The sequence below is a fragment of the Fonticula alba genome (assembly GCF_000388065.1).
Source record: "Fonticula alba strain ATCC 38817 unplaced genomic scaffold supercont2.11, whole genome shotgun sequence".
Classification (NCBI taxonomy): Eukaryota; order Rotosphaerida; family Fonticulaceae; genus Fonticula; species Fonticula alba.
In genome coordinates this window covers 415,488-433,013 of record NW_009242981.1, presented here as the reverse complement: position 1 = coordinate 433,013, position 17,526 = coordinate 415,488, and the positions used below count along the sequence as shown (strand labels likewise).

The following is a 17,526-nucleotide window of genomic DNA, read 5'->3' as shown; positions in this document are numbered from 1 at the left end:
CCCCCCCCCGGGCGCGCCTGCCCGTTGAACGCCGGAGATCACTCGCCCCGACCGGCCCCCGCATGAAAATGCCCCACGCACGGCGGCGTTGGCCTGCCCACACCTGCCCCCGCCTTCACGCAATGGAGGGGACGTGACGATCCCCACCCCTCCGGAGCAGGGGAAGGGCGGCCCCCTCCCCCCGTCCGGGCGCCTGGGGCGTGTGGGAAAAAGCCGCCCGGGATGCGGCGCATGGGGCGCGGTGCCGGGGCGCCGGGCGCCCGAAAATGGCCGGATTAATATTGGCCGCGTTACACACCGCGCCACATGTGTATGTGGGGGGCCCGAGGAGCAGGCGCCCTTTTATTCCCCCTCCGGTGATACTGCGTCACCGTCCATACCAGACGCGCGGGTGCACCGGGGGGGGGGGACGGAAAAATGGAGCCGCCGGCGCACGTCTTGCCGTTGGGCCCGAGGCTTTGTGGCGCCCGCTGCCGCCGCCCCCAAGGGAAAAGCCCCTTCCCCCATCGAGGCGTCCCCGCGCAAGCGCCGGCCCGGCCGCTCGCCCCCCCCCCCCCCCCCCGCCCCGGAGCCATACGCCCCGCCGGGGGGGGGGGGGGGGGGGGGGGAAACGGCTGCCCCGTTGGCAAGAGCCCCGGTGCCCTGCCCCTGTACACGAAGTAGGGAAGGGGGGGGGGGGGCATCCACACGGGGGAGGGGCGGGGGTTACCAGCCTCGCCGCAGGGGATGCCGGGCAATGGGCAAAGGCAGTGCGCGGGTGCTTTCGTGCGCGGCGGGTCGCCGGGCGCCAGCGGCGCCGCGCCCGTGGGCACGACCGATCTCGCCCCAAAAATACGCACACCCTGCTTGGCTGCGGGTCGCCCTGCCCTGCCCTGCCCGCGAGGACCCCTGCTCCCGGAACCCTGCCACCGATCGATCACACCACCACCGTCCACGCCCCGGGGAACTCTTCAGGAAGCCGCACATGATAGCCGCGCCATCGGGGAAATGCGCCGGCGCACACGCAAAAGTGTGCACGAGGCCAGGCCGGGGTTTTCTCCGGGCCAACCTTCCCCGCCGCCGGGGGCAGGGGGGTTCTCCCCCAGACCGGGCGAAACCCCGCCCTCCTTCTGCGTTTGTGTGTGTGTGTGCGTGTGTGCGTGTGTGCTGGGAGTAGGTGGGCGTAGGCGTGTGCGTGTCGAGAGCGGCGCGCAGCCAGGCAAGGCGCGAGTGAGAACCGCGACCGCGGCGCGCTGGCGGACCCCGTGGGGCGCGGCGGCCGGCGCGGTGGCTGGCGCGGTGGCTGGCGCGGCGGCGGGGCTCCATGGCTGGCGGGTTCGATGCGTGGCCGTGGAGGGGTGAGCCCTTTCCGTCGCCCTCTCTCCGGTCGAGCTCGGGGGGGGGGGGGGGGGGCCGGAGCGGGCGATCTGTTTTCTCGGCCGGGGCGAGCCGTTAGAGGGGCGTTTTTATGTTCGGTCCTCGCAGCACCGGAGCGCGCTCCGGTGCCCTCGCGCTGTCTGTCCAGTCCTCCGGCCTGTGTGCGCCGGGCCGAGTCGGGCCGCGGGGCCCGCCGGGCCCGGGGGGCCGATGCGCCGGTCAACCGGCCGTCTCTCCCCCTCCGCCCGGGCTCCGGGGGGTGGCGGGGGGGAGGGCTCGCCGACAACACGACCCCGCCCACCAGCGGCAGCGATATTTTTGCCCCGCCCCCAGCCCGCTATATGTGTTCCCCCGACAAGGTGCGCTGACCAGGTTCTCCCCAGGGGCGTCTACCCCGGGGCGCGCGGGGGAGGCGCGGCCCATTCCCTCCGCCCCCCCCCCCCCCGCCCTGGTTGCCTTGCTGCGCACACAAAGGTCCCGGCAGGCGCAGCAGCCGCCCCGAGAGAGCGGGCCCCCGCGCGGCAGATCGCCCCGGTCGAGGGGGGGGGGGGGGCCCCACCGTGCGGTCTTCTGACATCGGGAGACCGAGCCGGCGGTCCTCCCGGCCCGAGGCCGAGGAGGCCCGCCGCCCGGGGAGACGGCCCCCGGGCCGGCCGTATGCGCCCCGGGTGACATGGCATTCGTCTGCCCTCCCCCCCCCGCCCCCCCCCCCCTGGGGCAGGGCAGGAGTGGGGGGGGTATCGCGCAATTGGCTGGCTTGGAGGCCGGCCGAGCGCACGCTCGCGACTCCGGCGAGATAGGCCCCGGGCGTGCGCGTCCCCATGTGAGCGCCGCGTCCCGGAGGTGTGGTCGCCACCGCCGGCCTTGTTAGCGTGCGGGTTTTTTTTCCTCAGCGGCATGCACATGTACGTGCGTGCGGGAGGGCGGGGCGGGGCGGGGCGGGGGGGCGGGGGGCGGGGGGGTGGGGGGGGCGGGCGCGGGTGTGTTGTGGGTGGGGGGGGTGTTTTTTTGCGGGGGGGGGGGGGGGGGGGGGGGGGGGGGGGGGGGGGGGGGGGGGGGGGGGGGGGGGGGGGGGGGGGGGGGGGGGGGGGGGGGGACGCGCGCCGCGAGCGCACACCCCCACACACACATAAGGCCATCCCGAGTGCGGCCGGCCGCCGGCCGGGCCGCCGGGGGGCGGCCCACCTGACCCCGGTACGCGCCCGGGGGAGCGGCGGGGACGCCGCAGGAGCACATTGGCCTGGGGTGTCTCGTCCCCGGCGGCGGTGCCGCGGGGCGTGTGCCCGTTGCCGGGGCGCGCCCAGGGAGATAGGGTTACTTGCTCGACAGCCAGCCGGCGCCCGGCGTCACGGCATGCTGCCAGGCGCATCTTGCGGCGCTCCCTCCCTCCCGCCGGCGCGGGGGAGGCAAGATATCCTTTTTCGCCGGGGGGGGGGGGCCCCCGGGGGCGGCCCCGCCGCCCAGCCTCGACCGTCTCACAAGCGCGCCCGATCACCCGCGAGGACAGGGCTCGACGCCCGAAGCGGCCGAGCGCCGGACGGCCACGCTGCCCCCCCCCCCCCGCCGGCCGTGTCATCATGCGTGGCGGACGCGCCGGACCTCCGCCTGGCCTCCCCCGGCCGGGCCGGCGGACCGGGGGACACACCCTTCCGGCGCGCGGTGATCCTGCTTCGAGCAGGCGCATGGGCCGGGGTGCGGCCCCCGGCTCCCCAAACGGGCAGCGGGGCGGGCTCGCCCCCCCCCCCCCCCGCGTCCTCGGACTGGGTGCACTCCGGTCCATTGTTTTCCGGGCACTCGCGGACCCCGGCGTGGGGCCCCTCCCGCCCTGCGGCCCGGCCGAAGACCGGCAAACATGCCCCCGGGGACGGCCCTGGTGTACCTGGTTTTGGGGAGGTCGCTCCTGCCGGGGCGAGAGGGGGCCCCCACCCGTCGAGCATGGCCGCCTCTCAGCCGTATTGCCCGGGGCGAGACGCGGGCCGGCCGGCCGTCCCCGGTTGGCCGGCGGGACCACGACGACAGAGTGTTATTATTTCCCCCCTCCCCGCAGGCAGAGGGGGGGGGGAGATGTCCTGCCTCCGCCCCCCTGCGCCCCCCAGTGCGACCCGGCCAGAACAGTCGCCCCCTCCCGGCGCGTGTGCCCACACTCTGTGTCCCCGGGCCAGGAGCGGGGAGGTGTTGTTGTTTTTTCGGCCAGCCTCGCGGGCCCCGCCCCCCCCCGCCGGCGGAACACCCGGCATCAATCAAGGATCCTCCCCCCTTTCCATTGCTCTTGTTCGTCTCCGCCCCGCCTTCCTCCTTTCCCCCCCCTCTCTCTCTCTGTCCCCATCTCCCTTCCTGTGTCCTTCTCCCTGCTGCCGCGCTCCCCCCCCCCTCTCCGCCCCCTCTCCTACATATCGTGGCTGGCTAGCGTTCGCACGGGACGCGCCCTCCTCGCGCTCCCACACGGCCACGATATTGCCGCCCGCCCCCCTCCTTATCCTCCTTCGCGTCGCCGCCTACACCTCCATTGCTGCTCGCCCTCCCTCCCGCGTCCGCCCCGAGCCCCCCCCCCCCAGCACGCACACATACACATGCATCCCGCCTTCCGGGCCTGCCTCCTCCGCCTCTCCTCAGGTGTGTCCACGGTCCTCGACTCCGGTCTCTTTTGTCTCCCCCCCTCCCTTTGTGTTGCTTCCCCCCGCCCTCCAGACGGACGCATCTGACTGACCCATTGCCCGCACCTCGTTTCCCCCCCCCCCCCCCTCGTCCGGCTTGCAGGCTCCTGTGCCTCCCTCTCCCCGACCTCCCGCTTCCGCACCCCCCGCGCGCCGCCCCGATCCTGACACCTCCCCTCCTCCCCGCCGTCATGACAGTGATTTTTCCACCTCACAATGTCCTCCCGCAAGAAGCTCCTTCTTAAGATCATCATCCTCGGGGACTCTGGGTACGTTCGTGTTCCGGGCGTATTTCCGGGTTTGTGCCACCCCCCCTCCCTCCCCCCGCCTTTCCCCGCCGCCGCTGACAAGGCCCCCTCCTTTCCCCTCCCCCCCCCACCCCCGCAGTGTCGGCAAGACCTGCCTGATGAACCAGTATGTCAACCGCAAGTTCAGCACCCAGTACAAGGCCACCATCGGTGCCGACTTCCTGACCAAGGAGGTTTGCATCGACGACCGCAACGTCACCATGCAGGTACGCCAGTCCTCCCCCGTCCTCCTGTCCCCTTTGCCCGGCCACTCACCTCCCCCCTCGCCCCTCGCCCACCCCCCCCCTCCGCCCCCCCTCAGATCTGGGATACCGCCGGCCTCGAGCGCTTCCAGTCCCTCGGTGTGGCCTTCTACCGCGGTGCCGACTGCTGCGCCCTTGTCTTCGACGTCACCAGTGCCAAGAGCTTCGACAACCTGGACTCCTGGCGCGAGGAGTTCCTCATCCAGGCCAGCCCCCGCGACCCGAACCGCTTCCCCTTCGTCGTGCTCGGCAACAAGTTTGACTACCCCCAGGACCAGCATGAGGTCACGGCCAAGCGCGCCGAGGCCTGGTGTGCCAACAAGTTCAACATCCCCTACTTCCCCACCTCGGCCCGTGAGAACCTCAACGTCGAGCAGGCTTTCCTCACCGTTTCTCGCAAGGCTCTCGAGCAGGACCCCGTCGCCGACCCGTACGCCGCGCCGGGCCCCGCCCCCTTCTTCTTGGTTGGCTGCCCCTCTGCCGCGCTCCTCGCATCCTCTGACCCTTCCTCCCTCCCTCCCTCCGTCTGCCCTTCGTGTGTGCGCCCGCCCCGTCGCACCCCCCCCCCCGCAGGTACAGCGACTTCAGCACCAACATCCGCCTGGAGGACAACCCCCCCTCCGGCGGCGATTCCTGCGCCTGCTAAGCGCACTTGCCACGCGCGGAAGGCGACGAATGCACCGTGGGGCCGAGGGGGGCGCTCGGCCGCGCAGGGCACGCGCGCGCATGCCCACCCACCTACACATACACATGCCAACACACCTCTCGTCGCGCGCAACACACTTCCTCAGCCTCTGTGTGTGTGTGTCTCTCTCTCTCTCTCTCTCTTTCTCTCCCTCCCTCCCTCTCGGGGCACGCTCACGAGAGCCGGGTGACGCAGGGGGGAAGTGTATGACGCGCGCACGAGAGCCCCAAGCCGGGTTCAAATGGACAGGAGCGTGCTCGCCGCCGCATGGGCTGTGTATGGGTGGTGTGTGGGCCGTCAAAGCGAAGCTCCCCTCTTCTTCCTCTTCCGCCTCTCGCACCTCGCGCTGCCTCTCTCTCTCTCTCTCTTTCCTTCCCCCGCCCCTCTGCCTGGGGCAGGCATATCTCCCCCTTCCCCCCTCCTCCCCCCTCTCTCTAGCGCGCCGAGGCGAGCCGTCCGCGCGTCACATCACACTGTCGTTGTTTGTTTGCCACACGCACATGCATCTATCGTCCCTTTTCTGTCCCCTTCTCTTCGGGGAGAGCGTCCCACAAAATACACCTCGAATATGATACCCATCAGTGCGCGTGCATGCGCACACAGCATGCGTGGCCGCTCGGTGTCGGCCCCTTCCCCGGCCTGTCCTCCTCCTCCTCCTCCTCCCCCCCTGTCTGGTGTTTGGGGAGGGTGTCTTCCTCGCCCCTGGAGGCCCCCCGCCCGCGGCGTCGGCCAGGTCTGTGCCCATGCGTATGTGGTCCCACCGCCGCCACTTTTGTCTGGCCCCCCCCCCCCCTGCCGGGGCCCTTCCGCACGCCGATCACGGCAGGCGGCCGGGCGGGCGACAGAGGCAGCCACCAGGGGAGGACCAGCAGGCAGGCAGGGGAAAGGGGCCGAGAGCATGTCGCCGCGAGAGAGGACCACCCCCGGGGCGCGCGGCGCATCATGTGTCTTTGTTGAGAGGATTCTTTTCTGAGATATCTGTGTCTATTTTGCATGTGTGTGGGAGTTCTTTTCCCTCTCTCTAGGGCACTGAGAGAAGGGAGAGGGAGAGAGGCCCCGCAGTTGGCAGCACAGGGGAAAATATATGGGGTGTATATGTGAAGGAGGATGTTGAAGAAGTGGAGGAGGAGGGGAAGGGGGGCAAGGCAAAGGGGGCGAGGCGGCAACCGCCGGCGCGGAGAGAGAGAGAGAGGGAGGAGGGGGCTCCGCGCATGCCCACCAGTGTTGTGTCATCGCGCGCGCGCGCTCTCTCGGTGCGATGCGGATGCGATGCGGATGCGATGGGCATGCTCTCTTTTCGGCTCCTCCAAAAACTCCCGCGCGCTGTCACAGCAGGCGTGGAGCGCGCGCCGAGGGAGAAAGCCCTGCACACCAAAAGGGGGGGGAGAGAGAGGGGGATGCAGCGCGCGCGCGTGGCCGTGCGCACGCGTTTCTGCCCCACCCCCCTTTTAGCGACGCGAGTCCACCTCCATGTGGCTGTCCTCGTCGCCGCTCAGGTCCTCAAAGTCATCGCTGCTGAGGGACTCAATGCGGCCGCCGCCGGTGTTCTGGCGCTTGGCCGCATGGTGCTGCCGGGCACCGCCGGGGACGCCCTTGCGCCCGACCGCGCCATTGCCACCACCGACCAGGTCCATGGTGCTGTCGTCGTCGTCGTCGACATCGCGCCCCCCGCGGCCGGCGCCGGTGGCCGGGGCCAGGTCCGCCAGGACGCGGAAGGCAAAGCGCCGGGCGCCAGGCTCCGCGGCCACGGCCACCCGCTGGTCATTGTGCAGGACCCCGGCCACCAGCTGCCGCGACAGCTCGGTGACCAGGTTCTTCTCGATGTACCGGCGCAGCGGCCGGGCCCCGTACGCCGGGTCATACGCCTCGGCCAGGACCAGGTCGCAGGCCGAATCCTCGATGACCAGCTCGATGTTCCGATCACGCAGGCGCCGGCCGACCGAGCCGAACTGCAGGCGAACCACCTGGCGCAGCTCGTCCGTCCGCAGCGGCGCAAACAGCACGATGTCATCCAGGCGGTTGAGGAACTCCGGGCGGAAGTGCCCGCGCACGGCGTCCATCACCTTCTCCCGGGTGGCCTTCGACAGGCCGCCACCGGTGCCGGTGCCGGTGCCGGTGCCATCGCCCGCCCCCTGGCGGAAGCTGTCAAACAGATGCTTGGCGCCCAGGTTGCTGGTCATGATGAGCACGCAGTTGGAGAAGTCCACCACGCGCCCCCGGCCATCGGTCAGGCGTGCATCATCCAGCACCTGCAGCAGGGAGTTGAACACATCCGGGTGGGCCTTCTCCACCTCGTCGAAGAGCACCACCGAGTAGGGCCGCCGGCGCACGGCCTCCGTCAGCTGGCCACCATCATCATAGCCAACATACCCCGGAGGCGAGCCAATCAGCCGGGCCACACTGTGACGCTCCATGTACTCGGACATGTCCAAGCGCACGATGTTGGACTCGTCATCGAAGAGCTCCCGCGCCAGGGCCTTGGCCAGCTCGGTCTTACCGACACCGGTGGGCCCGAGGAAGAGGAAGGACCCGACCGGCTGGCGCTCGCGCGAAAGCCCGGCACGCGACCGGAGCACGGCCGCCGCCACGGCGTCCACCGCCTCCGACTGGCCGATCACCTGCTTGTGCAGGTTCTCCCCCAGGTGCAGGAGCTTGTCGCGCTCGGTTTGCGTCAGCCGCGACACCGGGATGCCGGTCCACCGGGAAACGATCTCCGCAATTTGGTCCGGCCCCACGGTCTCACTGAGCATGGGCGCCTCGGCCGGAGTGCCGGCGCCGCCCGGGGATGCCGGCGCGCTGCGGTCCGCCTCCTCCAGGGTGCTCAGCTCTTCCAGGCGCGCCCGCAAGTCCGGGATGGCCCCGTACCGCAGGTCGGCCACCACATCGGTCTGGCGATTGCGCTCGGCCTCCTCCATCTTCTGGTACACTTCGTCCAGCTTCCGGCGAAGGGTGCGCATCTGGTCGACACGGCCGCGCTCGGCCTCGTAGCGCGCGCGCAACGGCGCCAGCGACTCCTGGATGCTGGCCAGCGAGGCGCGCACGGCGTCCGCACGCTGCCGGGCCGCCTGGTCACCGGCCTCCTCCTTCTCCAGGGCGGCCAGTTCCACCTCCAGGCGAAGCTGCCGGCGCTCCAGCTTGTCGATGGCCTCCGGCTGGGAGTCCAACTGCACGCGGACATTGGCACACGCCTCGTCCAGCAGGTCGATGGCCTTGTCCGGCAGGAAGCGCTGCGTGATGTACCGGGCGCCGAGCTGGGCCGCGCTCACGAGCGCCGCATCGGCAATCCGCACACCATGGTGCGACTCATACTTGTCCTTGATGCCGCGCAGGATGGAAATGGTGTCCGGGATGGTGGGCTCCGACACGTGGACCGGCTGGAAGCGCCGCTCGAAGGCCGCATCCTTCTCCACATGCTTCCGGTACTCCTCCAGCGTGGTGGCACCAATGCACCGGAGCTCGCCACGGGCCAGCATCGGCTTCAGCAGGTTGGCCGCGTCCATGGCCCCGCCGTCGCCGCTCCGGCCGGCCCCCAGCACCGTGTGGATCTCATCGATGAAGAGAATCACCCGGCCCCGGGCATCGCTGACCTCCTGCAGGACGGCCTTCAGCCGGGCCTCAAATTCGCCGCGATACGACGCCCCGGCCAGCAGGGCACCCATGTCCAGGGAGATGACCCGGCAGTGCAGGCCGTCCGGCACGTCGCCGCGCACGATGCGCTGCGCCAGCCCCTCCACCACGGCCGTCTTGCCGACACCCGGCTCGCCGATGAGGATGGGGTTGTTCTTGGTCCGGCGCGAGAGGACCCGGATGACTCGGCGGATTTCGTCATCCCGGCCGATGACCGGGTCCAGGTGGCCGCTGGAGGCGCGCTCCACCAGGTCCACGCCGTACTTCTTCAGGGCTTCGAAGTTGGCATCGTCCATGTCGCTGGTGACCTTGCGCGAGCCGCGCGTGGCACGGGCCGCCTCGGTCAGCTTGGCGGCCGTGATGCCGGCCCCGCGCAGGGCCTCCTGCACGTCGCGCACGGCGGCGCTCTGCCCGGGGCTGGCCGCGCCCGGGGACTGGTCGGCCCCGGCCAGGGCCAGCACCAGGTGGTCCAGCGCCGTGTGCGAGTCCTGCTGCTGCATGCGCAGGTTGTTGGCCGACCGCAGGACCGCCAGCAGGTGCGGGCCCACTTCCACCTGCACCGGGGCCGGGGTTTGCGAGGGGATGCGCTTTAGCAGCTGGCGCAGGGACCCCTTGAGCAGGTCCAAGTCGCCGCCGGCGCGCTCGACCAGCGCCGGGCCGAGGCTGAAGTCCGCCGACCCGGCCTCCGAGGACCCGGCCATCGGGTTGGCCCGCTGGGCCTCGCGCTGGTCAAAGAGGATGACCGCCAGGTGCACCGGCTGGATGACCGAGTGCTGCAGGCCGCGCGCCAGGTTCTGGGCCGACTCCAGCGCGCTGAGGGAGTTTTTGGTGAAGGTGTTCATGAACGACATGACTGCGTGTCTTTGTAGGGGGGTTGTTGTTGGTGGTGTTGTTGTTGTGGGGGCAGAGGGGCTGGAGCGAGTTCTTGATCCTTATGCTGCCTGTGTCGTGGTAGGTAGGTGTGTGTGTGTGTGTGTAAGTTGGCTGTGTGCGTCCGGGGCGGGGATGGCGTGCAGAGGTGGCGGGGGCGGGGCGCTGGTAGGCAGGCGGGCAGGTAGGCAGGTAGGTAGGTAGGTACCTGTCGATGCTTGTGCTTGGGGTGTGTGGGTGAAAAAAAAGGAGATGGGAGTGGGAGAGGAGGAGGAGTGTGCCTCCGCGCAAGAGGGGGAAAGAGGGGAGAGTGCGTGTGGGATGTAACAAATGTGTATGTATGCTGAGGGGGGAGATGTTCAGGGTTGGAGCTACCTGGGGAGGAGGCGCCACAGGGGGGTCCTTTTATAGTCGGCCCCGCTGGCCCTCGGCCCGGGGGCACGACAGGGGGCAGGGGGACCGATCATGGTGTGTGGGTGGGGGGTGATCGGCCCACCGGGGGGAGAGGTGACCCGGTGCCGGCAGAGCGGCGAGGCGGTCCACCAAGGAAAGCACCGCCGGCCACGGAGGTCAGCGTGCACACCTGTGGCAAGATCGCGTCCTGCCCCGGCCCGGCCCGGCCCGGCCCCCCCCCCCCCCCGGGGGGGGCGACAATCCCCCTCCGATCGGCGGCGACCAGGGGGCCCGCGGCCCGGGCGCCGGGTAATTCTCCGCACCCCAGCGGGGATTCTTCTCGGCCTGGTGGCCGCGCAGCCGGCGGGCGCGCCTCGGAAAGGCCGCCGCGTCGGGGATCACGATCACTTCTCTACACACACATGCGTCTACACATCCGCACGCCCGCCCGCCCGCACGCCTGCACGCAGATACACACACGCATCCCCCCCCCCACACACGCGCGCGGGCGTATGGGCAGCCAAACCCCGGGTTCCATACAGACAACAACTGCTCAGAGCTCGGGGGCCGGCGGCCACACACGCGAGGGGAAAACACCAAAAATCCGCGCCGCTCCCGGCCTCGCTCCCCCCACCGCACAGCGGGGGTCGGTGTGACAAAGGGCGACGAGCCCCAGACACACACGCACAGGAAAAGGGAAGAAGCTGTTCCCCCCCCCCCCCCCCACCCCCGCCCCCCCCGCCCCCCCCCCCCCCCCCCCCCCCCCCCCCCCCCCCCCGGGGCGCGTCCGCCTCCGCACTACTCCCAAGTGCCCACTCCGACCAGCGGGCACGCGCACATGCGCGCTTGTGCCAGAGGAGCCCCGAAGCACCAAGCACGCGCCGGTACACGGTCGGGCCTTCTAGACGCGCCTGGAAGCCGGGCAGTGCCGGGTCCCCGCCGGGTGCCAGCGCTCGGCCCCCGGGATCGAGGGCTACAGAACAGCGGCATGGAGCGCGGCGCCTGACGCGGCAATGGCATTCCACGCGGGTCACGAGACAAGGATGCTCCGACCGCCCCGGCGCCCGCCCCGCGACGCGCACGCGCCCAAACCACCGCACACAAAGGCTGGGACGGGCCGCGGCTTTCCCCTGGGCCCAGCCGCCCTCTTGGTCCCCGGCTCGCGTTCTCGAGGGACAGGGTCCTCTCCCTCCCGGGCTTGGGGGGCGTCATCCGCGGCGAGGCGAAGCAAGATCGCCAGCGGATCTGCCCCTCTCCGGCGCTCAGCATGCCGGGAGAGCTGGCATTGAAGGGCTGCTTTTGCGGGCGATCCCGGGCTGCCTGTCTGCACCCGGCCACAAAGCTCCTCTCTCTCCCCCCCTCCCTCCCCGCCCTTTTTGCCTCTTTTCCCCCCCCCACCCCCCCCCGTTCACCATGTTCCTCAGCACCGTGGTCAACTTCGTCCGCGGCGCCTCCCGGCGTCCTCTCCTGTCCAAGTATGGCCCGCGCAACTTCTACAAGGGTGTTGGCGCCCACTCTGTCGGTAAGGTCGACAACAAGGGTGCGTTCTAGGCTGGTCCTCTCCTCTGTTTGTGTCTCGTCTGCCCTTTATGTATGGTGGCTCGCGCGCTTGCCTGTGTGTGTGTGTGTGTGTGTGTGTGTGTGTGTGTGTGTGTGTGTGTGCTTATGTCTTCGGGTGTCTCCGTGTATCCCCGTGTATCCCCGTGTATCCCCGTGTATCCCCGTGTGTCCCCGTGTGTCCCCGTGTGTCTGTCTGTATCTCTATACGTCTGTATCTCTATACGTCTGTATCTCTATACGTCTGTATCTCTATACGTCTGTATCTCTATACAGCTGTGTCTGTGCGCACAGACGCTCCTCTCAGCCGCCTATTGACGGCTCCTTTATCACACCCTCCCCCCTTCAGGTCGCTTCCGCGTTGATTTCACCAAGATCACCCAGTACATTGTGCCCGACCTCAACGGCTTCGCGGTGCGTCCTCCGCCACCGGCCCTGTCCCTGCCACGGGCGGCCGGCTGGCATTGCATGTGTCTTGGCCATCACGCTCTTCCTAACACGCCTGCTCCCCTTCCTTCGCCTGATGGTCCCCGCGCGCAGCTCAAGCCCTACGTCAGCCATGCCGCTCCCAAGACCAAGGTCAAGCCCCCCACCGTCGATGACTACCTGGCCCTCTTCCGCGGCCCGCGGTAAGGCCGGCCCCTTGGCGCCCATGTTGGCGCAAGCCCCCCTCGTCCCGGACACGCGAGGCTTCTTAGACCTCCCCTCGCACTCTGTCCCCCGCCCCCTCCCCTTGTCCTCCCTTTCACACCCCAATGTACATATATGCACACGCACACACGCAGAGACACACGAAGACATAAACACACTCTCCCTATCCACCCTCTTCCTGTGTGCGCGAACGCCCACACACGTGCACACACCTTCCGTCTCTATCTCATCGCGAAGGGCGACGACGGCACCGGGCGGCGCTCCTCCCCCGAAGCGCGGGACTTTTCCCCTGCCTCCATCGGGCAGGCCGGAGATCGAGGGGTGGGCCTGGCTGTTCTGGAAGAGGAGCACACGGACCAAGCGCCGGTACGTTGGCACATCCTGTCCTTTGTCAACGCTCTTACGCCCCCCCCCGGCCCCGTTGGCGGCGGCACCCCGGTTGCCGCGAACAGAGTGGCCTGGCTGCGCGCGCGTCTGCCGGGACGCGGGCGGGGCGGGCTGCGGAGAATGTGGGCTGACGTTGCCGTGCGAACTGGACAGAGACCTCGGTCCGTCGCCTGGGGCCGGGCGCGTGCGTGCCGTGCGTGCATGCGTGCGTGCGTGCGTGCGTGCGTGCGTGCGTGCCTGGCTGCGTGCGCGCCCAAACGTCTGGGCGGGCGGAGGGCAGCGTATCCTCGAGGGCGAGCGCATATCCCTGACCGGGTCCCGGGCGTTCCCGCCCCGTGTGGACATCTCCCGGGCGCCGGCGCACCAGCGGCCAACAAGTGATCGGGGTCGGCCGTCCCCCCGCGCCCGGAGGCCGGGGCCCGGCGGGTGTGTGTGTGTGTGTCTGGGGGGGGGGGGCGGCCCTGGAGAGGATGTTCGCCTCGGTGGTGTTCCGGGAACGGCATGCCTGCGCCCGGGGGGTGAGGGTCGAACCGCCGGCGAACGCCGCTCCCCGTCCGAGTGTGGCCACCTCGCCCGAGAGGAAGTTCCCGCCCCCCGCCCCCCCGCCCCCCCGCCCCCCCGCCCCCCCGCCCCCTCCTTCGGTATTGGTGTGGGAGCTCCCGGGGACTCCCCCGCCTGCAGGGGAGCGGGGAGCGCACTGGAAGATCGAGTCCCCCCGCCCCTTGCCAGATTGGGCCCCCGGAAAATGAGGCCAGTTTTTTTTTACGCCGGCACACCCGGGGCCCGGTGCAGCGGATCCATGCAGATCCGCTTCCTCCCTCCTCCCCTCCAGCGCCCTCTTCACCCCGTTCCCACCCGCACGCCCGCACGCCCGCACGCCCGCACGCCCGCACGCCCGCACGCCCGCACGCCCGCACCCCCGCACGCACGTACACACCATGGGCGCACACCAGTCCCAGCTCCTGGCCAACAAGGAGGACCAGGCCGCCTCCCTGGACTCCCTCTCCCGCGACGTCGGCCTCACCAACGAGGAGCTCACTCGGGCGCTAATTCGCTTCCGGCGCCTGGACGCCGACGGCTCCGGCGCCGTGGACCACGAGGAGTTTGCCGCGGTGGCTGGCGTTTCGACCAACCCCCTTGCCCGGCGGATCATTCAGGTCCTGGACGCCGACGGTGGCGGCGATGTGGACTTCGCCGAGTTCGCGCGGGTGCGCAGCCCCTCTGGCCCTCCCCTTCCTCTCCCTCTGGCTCTCCCCTCCCTCCGTGTTTGCCCCTCCCCCAGCCTCCTCTTTCCCTTCCCCTCCTCTGACCCTCCCGGGCCGCACACCGGCCTCGCCCCCTCCCCCCATCCCCACCCACAGGCACTCAAGATTTTCAGCACCCGCGGGACGCACCTGGAGCGGCTGGAGTTCATGTTCCGGGTGTACGACGTCGACCGGGACGGCTTCATCAGCCCCGGCGACCTGTTCCGCGTTCTTCGCACCATGGTCGGCGACAACCTGGGCCCGGTGCAGCTGCAGCAGCTGGTCGATCGGGCCATGATTTCCGGCGACCATGACGGGGTGCGTGTGGCCGTGCATTGTGCCCGGCCGGGCACAATCGGCGCACTCTGCTCTCGCCTCCTTTCATTCTGCCTCTCTCTCTCTCTCCCTCCCTCGCTTCTGCCCTCTCACGCATCCCCCCCCCCCTCTCCGATGCCAGGATGGTCTCATCAACTTCGAGGACTTCCAGAAGCTGCTGAACTCCAGCGGTGCCGCCCCGGAGGTCCTGGACCAGATGACCCTTGCCCTGCTCTGATGGGCGTGCCGGCGCCACCCCGGTCCCTTCCCCGGTTCCCATCCCCTCCGGGCCTTTCTTCTCGGCTCTCCAGCGCCTTTCCTCCATGCCTCCCTCCCCCCCTCTGGGAGACCTTGTGGCGTGTTGTCCTTGGCCGAAGGGAGGAGCCCCCGCGGCGCCTCCCCCGACAAGTGTGCTGTCCCTCCTCTATCCCCCTCTCCCCCGGGACCCAGAACATCCCCGTTCGGAAATGAAAAGACACAAAAATACAAACATAAATCCTCCTGCCCTCCCCTGGCCGCGCCGCATCCGCACCCCCGCCCAGCATACAGCAACAGAGAGAGAGAGGGGGAAGAAGGGAGGCCGGCAGGACAACCATCGGGCGGGTGGCGTGTTTATGTGTATATGTATTGGGTGTATGTGTGTGAGAGGGGGTGTATATAGAGAGCAGAGGGGTGATGGGGAAAAGCGAACTTTCTCTCCCTCTCCCGCAAATGACAGGGGCGGGCGGGCGGACGTGTGCGACGCGCGCGCATGCGCGGTCCTCCCACACCGCCCCCGCCCTCCCTCCGACTGATCGGACGGCATGTGGTGCAATCTTGGGATACATGCGAGATGGCCTGGGCACACCCCGGTGCGCGTGCACGCACACCGGCGCAGAGGACATTCACTTTCCTCTCGCGGCATGGGGGGAGGGAGAGGGAGAGAGGAGAGCAGGCTGCCTTGCCCCTCCGACATCGCCCATCTGCCCCCTCTAAGGGGCATAAAAGCCCATTTCCCTCCTCACAGGGGGAGGGAAGGAGGGCGCAGACGACCGGGGGGGGGGTGCACGCACGCACGCACGCACGCACATGCACATGCGAGGGTCCACTTACTGCTGGTTGCACTCAGTGGGACGGGCCTGCTCGCCGGCGGGGGCGGCGTCGTCGTCCTCGTCGTCCTCATCCTCGTCGTCGTCGTCCTCATCGTCCTCATCGTACTCCTCGTCATCCTCGTCGTACTCCTCCTCATCGTCGTCGAGCTGTGTGTGCGCGGGGGGGGGGGGAAGAGAGAGAGAAAGCACCGGTGAATGGGCGCGTTAGAGACCGGGGACATGGGCAAAGGGGAGGGAGAGAGAGAGAGAGAGAGACAGCAGGGGCGCGAGGAGGCCGGCATCAGACGCACGTAGTTGGTGTAGGTCAGGGCATAGCCGGAGTACCAGTCGATGGCGCAGCCGACGATGTCCTCGCGGATGAGCTCGCCCATCTGGAAGTCCTCGCTCATGCGGTCCTGGATGATCTTCTGCATGGAGGCGTAGCCCTCATCATCGGAGTCCATGTCCTCGTCCATGACCTGGCCGATGTGGGAGTCGCAGAAGAACTGGAAGAAGGACCCCTGGCTGCTGTCGGGGCTGGCCTCCTCGATGAGGTTCTTGCCGTCCTTCCAGTCAATCTGGGTGGTGGTGGCGCGGAGCGGGCGCATGAAGGTGTTGCTCGGGGAGTTGTCATTGGTCAGGTAGTAGGTGCGGACCAGGGTCTCGTTGGTGAAGTAGGGGTTCTCCGAGAAGTGGAAGGTCACCGAGTAGAAGAGCTTCTCGGCGTCGTAGTCGGCCGTGATGTTGGTCAGGAACTCCAGAGCCTCGGCATCCTCGTCGTTGATCAGGTCGCTGAGGATCGGGTGGTTGTTCAGGACCTGGGCCCAGAAGTTGGGGATCCCCTCGGCGGTGGCCGGGTCGAAGGGGGCCGAGAGGGCGTCCTTGACGGCGTCGATCGACAGGAGGTCCTGCGCGAAGGGGCCGACGAACTTCAGCTCCTCCTCGGTGGGGTGGGAGGCGCCGGAGATGATCTCAGTGCGCTGTGTGTGTGCGCCGGCCGGGGGGGGGGTATGGGGGAGGGGCAGGGTCAGTGGCTCGAGAAGGAGCAGAGCGGCCCAGGGGGGAGACTGGGGGAGGGCGCGACAAGCACACCACGAGCGTGTGGTGTGTGTGTGTGTGTGTGTGGCGGCGGCGGCACGTACGCGCTCGTAGAGCTCGTTGTACTTCTTCTGGTACTCGGACTCCAGCTTGAAGATCTCCAGGCGCAGCTGGGCCTCCAGCTCGTTGCGCTTGGCCTGGAGGCTCTCCAGCGCGGAGATGGTGTGGAAGAGGTTGGGGGACATGGGGACGTCGCCGGCCATGGACTCGGTGTCGCTGGTGATCTGCTCAATGGGCATGGTGATTGGCTGTTCGGGAGGGATGTATCCACCAAGTTGCTCTGAAGAGGGGGCACAGACGGCGGACACAGGGTGGCGGCGAGGTTAGAGACCGGCGAGCGCACGCGAGGAGGGGGGGGGGAAGGACAGAGGAGGGGGGGGGGAAGAGGCAGGGGAAATGTACATCAAAAAAAACAGACTGGGAGGTGGGGGGACGGCCTGGGGGAGGCGTCCGGCGGCGCGGGTGCTTTTATACAAAAAAGCCCTTGCGCACCACGGCTCCCGTGCCGGCCCCCGCCCCCGGACACACAGGCACAACACATGCGCGCACGTATGCGCGCGCAACATACACACGCCCAGAGGCCCGCGCGGGACCCCGTAGCCTCTGAAGGGGGGGGGGGGGGGGGGGGAACACGCGCCCCGGGCCAGGCAGCCCCCGAGACGGGCTTCAGACCCAAGGGCCCGCCAGAAGGAGCTTTCGCCGGCTCCAGGGGGCGCTTGTCGTCCCGGGACCGCGGGAGCCCCGGGCGAGTGCGCGCGCGCGCGGATGTGCCCCCCGCCCTCCCCCCCGCCCCCCCCCGGCCGTCCTCGGGGGCGGGACGGGCGCCCTGCGGCGGACCGCATGGCTCAGCGCCCCCCACCCCCACGCAGCAGGGTGTCCCGTCGCACCACGCCGGGCTGGCGACCGCCGGAGAACACGCACCCGTTCCCGGGCCCCCGGCGCATGAGCCGGGGCAACGCGCGCGACCGGGGCGGAGCGGGGGGGGGGGCCGCGCGCGACAGCTTACCTTCCACCCCCCCCCCCCCCCGTGTGCCCCTCCGCCCACTGCCCCCCCCCCCCCCCCCCCCCC

General features: G+C 69.7%; 6 protein-coding genes across 6 annotated transcripts in view; 3 read left to right on the top strand and 3 right to left on the bottom strand.

The window, feature by feature from the left end:
* H696_05498 (hypothetical protein) overlaps positions 1–233 on the bottom strand; it is a gene marked incomplete at both ends in the record, with an annotated part of 3,801 nt that extends 3,568 nt beyond the window's left edge. The window contains one exon of the mRNA XM_009499322.1: positions 148–233. Coding sequence (XP_009497597.1) covers positions 148–233 — 86 coding nt within the window. The remainder of the gene's footprint in view (positions 1–147) is intronic.
* Positions 234–3,576: 3,343 nt separating this feature from the next.
* On the top strand, positions 3,577–5,823 carry H696_05497 (Ras-like protein Rab-7a). The gene is made up of 5 exons (XM_009499321.1): positions 3,577–3,627; positions 4,209–4,279; positions 4,398–4,524; positions 4,620–4,990; positions 5,134–5,823. The coding sequence occupies exons 2-5, from the start codon at positions 4,227–4,229 to the stop codon at positions 5,204–5,206; spliced, it is 624 nt and encodes a 207-aa protein (XP_009497596.1). The 5' UTR covers positions 3,577–3,627; positions 4,209–4,226; the 3' UTR covers positions 5,207–5,823.
* Positions 5,824–6,693: 870 nt separating this feature from the next.
* Positions 6,694–10,100, bottom strand: H696_05496 (hypothetical protein; the record flags this gene model as incomplete). The annotated part of the gene is made up of 2 exons (XM_009499320.1): positions 9,951–10,100; positions 6,694–9,813 (listed from the first exon to the last, which is right to left on the bottom strand). Exon 2 carries the CDS (start codon positions 9,721–9,723, stop codon positions 6,694–6,696), a length of 3,030 nt encoding a protein of 1,009 aa, XP_009497595.1. The 5' UTR covers positions 9,724–9,813; positions 9,951–10,100.
* A 1,436-nt stretch (positions 10,101–11,536) lies between these two features.
* Positions 11,537–12,509, top strand: H696_05495 (hypothetical protein). The gene is made up of 3 exons (XM_009499319.1): positions 11,537–11,675; positions 12,042–12,106; positions 12,233–12,509. The coding sequence occupies exons 1-3, from the start codon at positions 11,549–11,551 to the stop codon at positions 12,323–12,325; spliced, it is 285 nt and encodes a 94-aa protein (XP_009497594.1). The 5' UTR covers positions 11,537–11,548; the 3' UTR covers positions 12,326–12,509.
* Positions 12,510–13,668: 1,159 nt separating this feature from the next.
* Positions 13,669–14,527, top strand: H696_05494 (hypothetical protein; the record flags this gene model as incomplete). The annotated part of the gene is made up of 3 exons (XM_009499318.1): positions 13,669–13,938; positions 14,092–14,292; positions 14,432–14,527. The coding sequence occupies 3 exons, from the start codon at positions 13,669–13,671 to the stop codon at positions 14,525–14,527; spliced, it is 567 nt and encodes a 188-aa protein (XP_009497593.1).
* Positions 14,528–14,893: 366 nt separating this feature from the next.
* On the bottom strand, positions 14,894–16,882 carry H696_05493 (hypothetical protein). Its single transcript, XM_009499317.1, has 4 exons — positions 16,860–16,882; positions 16,502–16,737; positions 15,671–16,339; positions 14,894–15,527 (listed from the first exon to the last, which is right to left on the bottom strand). Exons 2-4 carry the CDS (start codon positions 16,694–16,696, stop codon positions 15,378–15,380), a joined length of 1,014 nt encoding a protein of 337 aa, XP_009497592.1. The 5' UTR covers positions 16,697–16,737; positions 16,860–16,882; the 3' UTR covers positions 14,894–15,377.
* Between the last annotated feature and the right edge of the window lie 644 nt (positions 16,883–17,526).

What these genes read in the sequence shown, in the direction of transcription:
- H696_05497 (XM_009499321.1), top strand. Translation starts at nt 4,227, where the DNA reads ATGTCCTCCCGCAAGAAGCTCCTTCTTAAGATCATCATCCTCGGGGAC. An exon ending in ATCATCCTCGGGGACTCTGG is followed by an intron (nt 4,280 to 4,397) that starts GTACGTTCGTGT and finishes CCACCCCCGCAG; the next exon opens with TGTCGGCAAGACCTGCCTGA. An exon ending in ACCGCAACGTCACCATGCAG is followed by an intron (nt 4,525 to 4,619) that starts GTACGCCAGTCC and finishes GCCCCCCCTCAG; the next exon opens with ATCTGGGATACCGCCGGCCT.
- H696_05495 (XM_009499319.1), top strand. Translation starts at nt 11,549, where the DNA reads ATGTTCCTCAGCACCGTGGTCAACTTCGTCCGCGGCGCCTCCCGGCGT. An exon ending in CGGTAAGGTCGACAACAAGG is followed by an intron (nt 11,676 to 12,041) that starts GTGCGTTCTAGG and finishes TCCCCCCTTCAG; the next exon opens with GTCGCTTCCGCGTTGATTTC. An exon ending in CCGACCTCAACGGCTTCGCG is followed by an intron (nt 12,107 to 12,232) that starts GTGCGTCCTCCG and finishes CCCCGCGCGCAG; the next exon opens with CTCAAGCCCTACGTCAGCCA.
- H696_05493 (XM_009499317.1), bottom strand. Translation starts at nt 16,696, where the DNA reads ATGCCCATTGAGCAGATCACCAGCGACACCGAGTCCATGGCCGGCGAC. An exon ending in ACAACGAGCTCTACGAGCGC is followed by an intron (nt 16,340 to 16,501) that starts GTACGTGCCGCC and finishes GCACACACACAG; the next exon opens with CGCACTGAGATCATCTCCGG. An exon ending in CCCTGACCTACACCAACTAC is followed by an intron (nt 15,528 to 15,670) that starts GTGCGTCTGATG and finishes GCGCACACACAG; the next exon opens with CTCGACGACGATGAGGAGGA.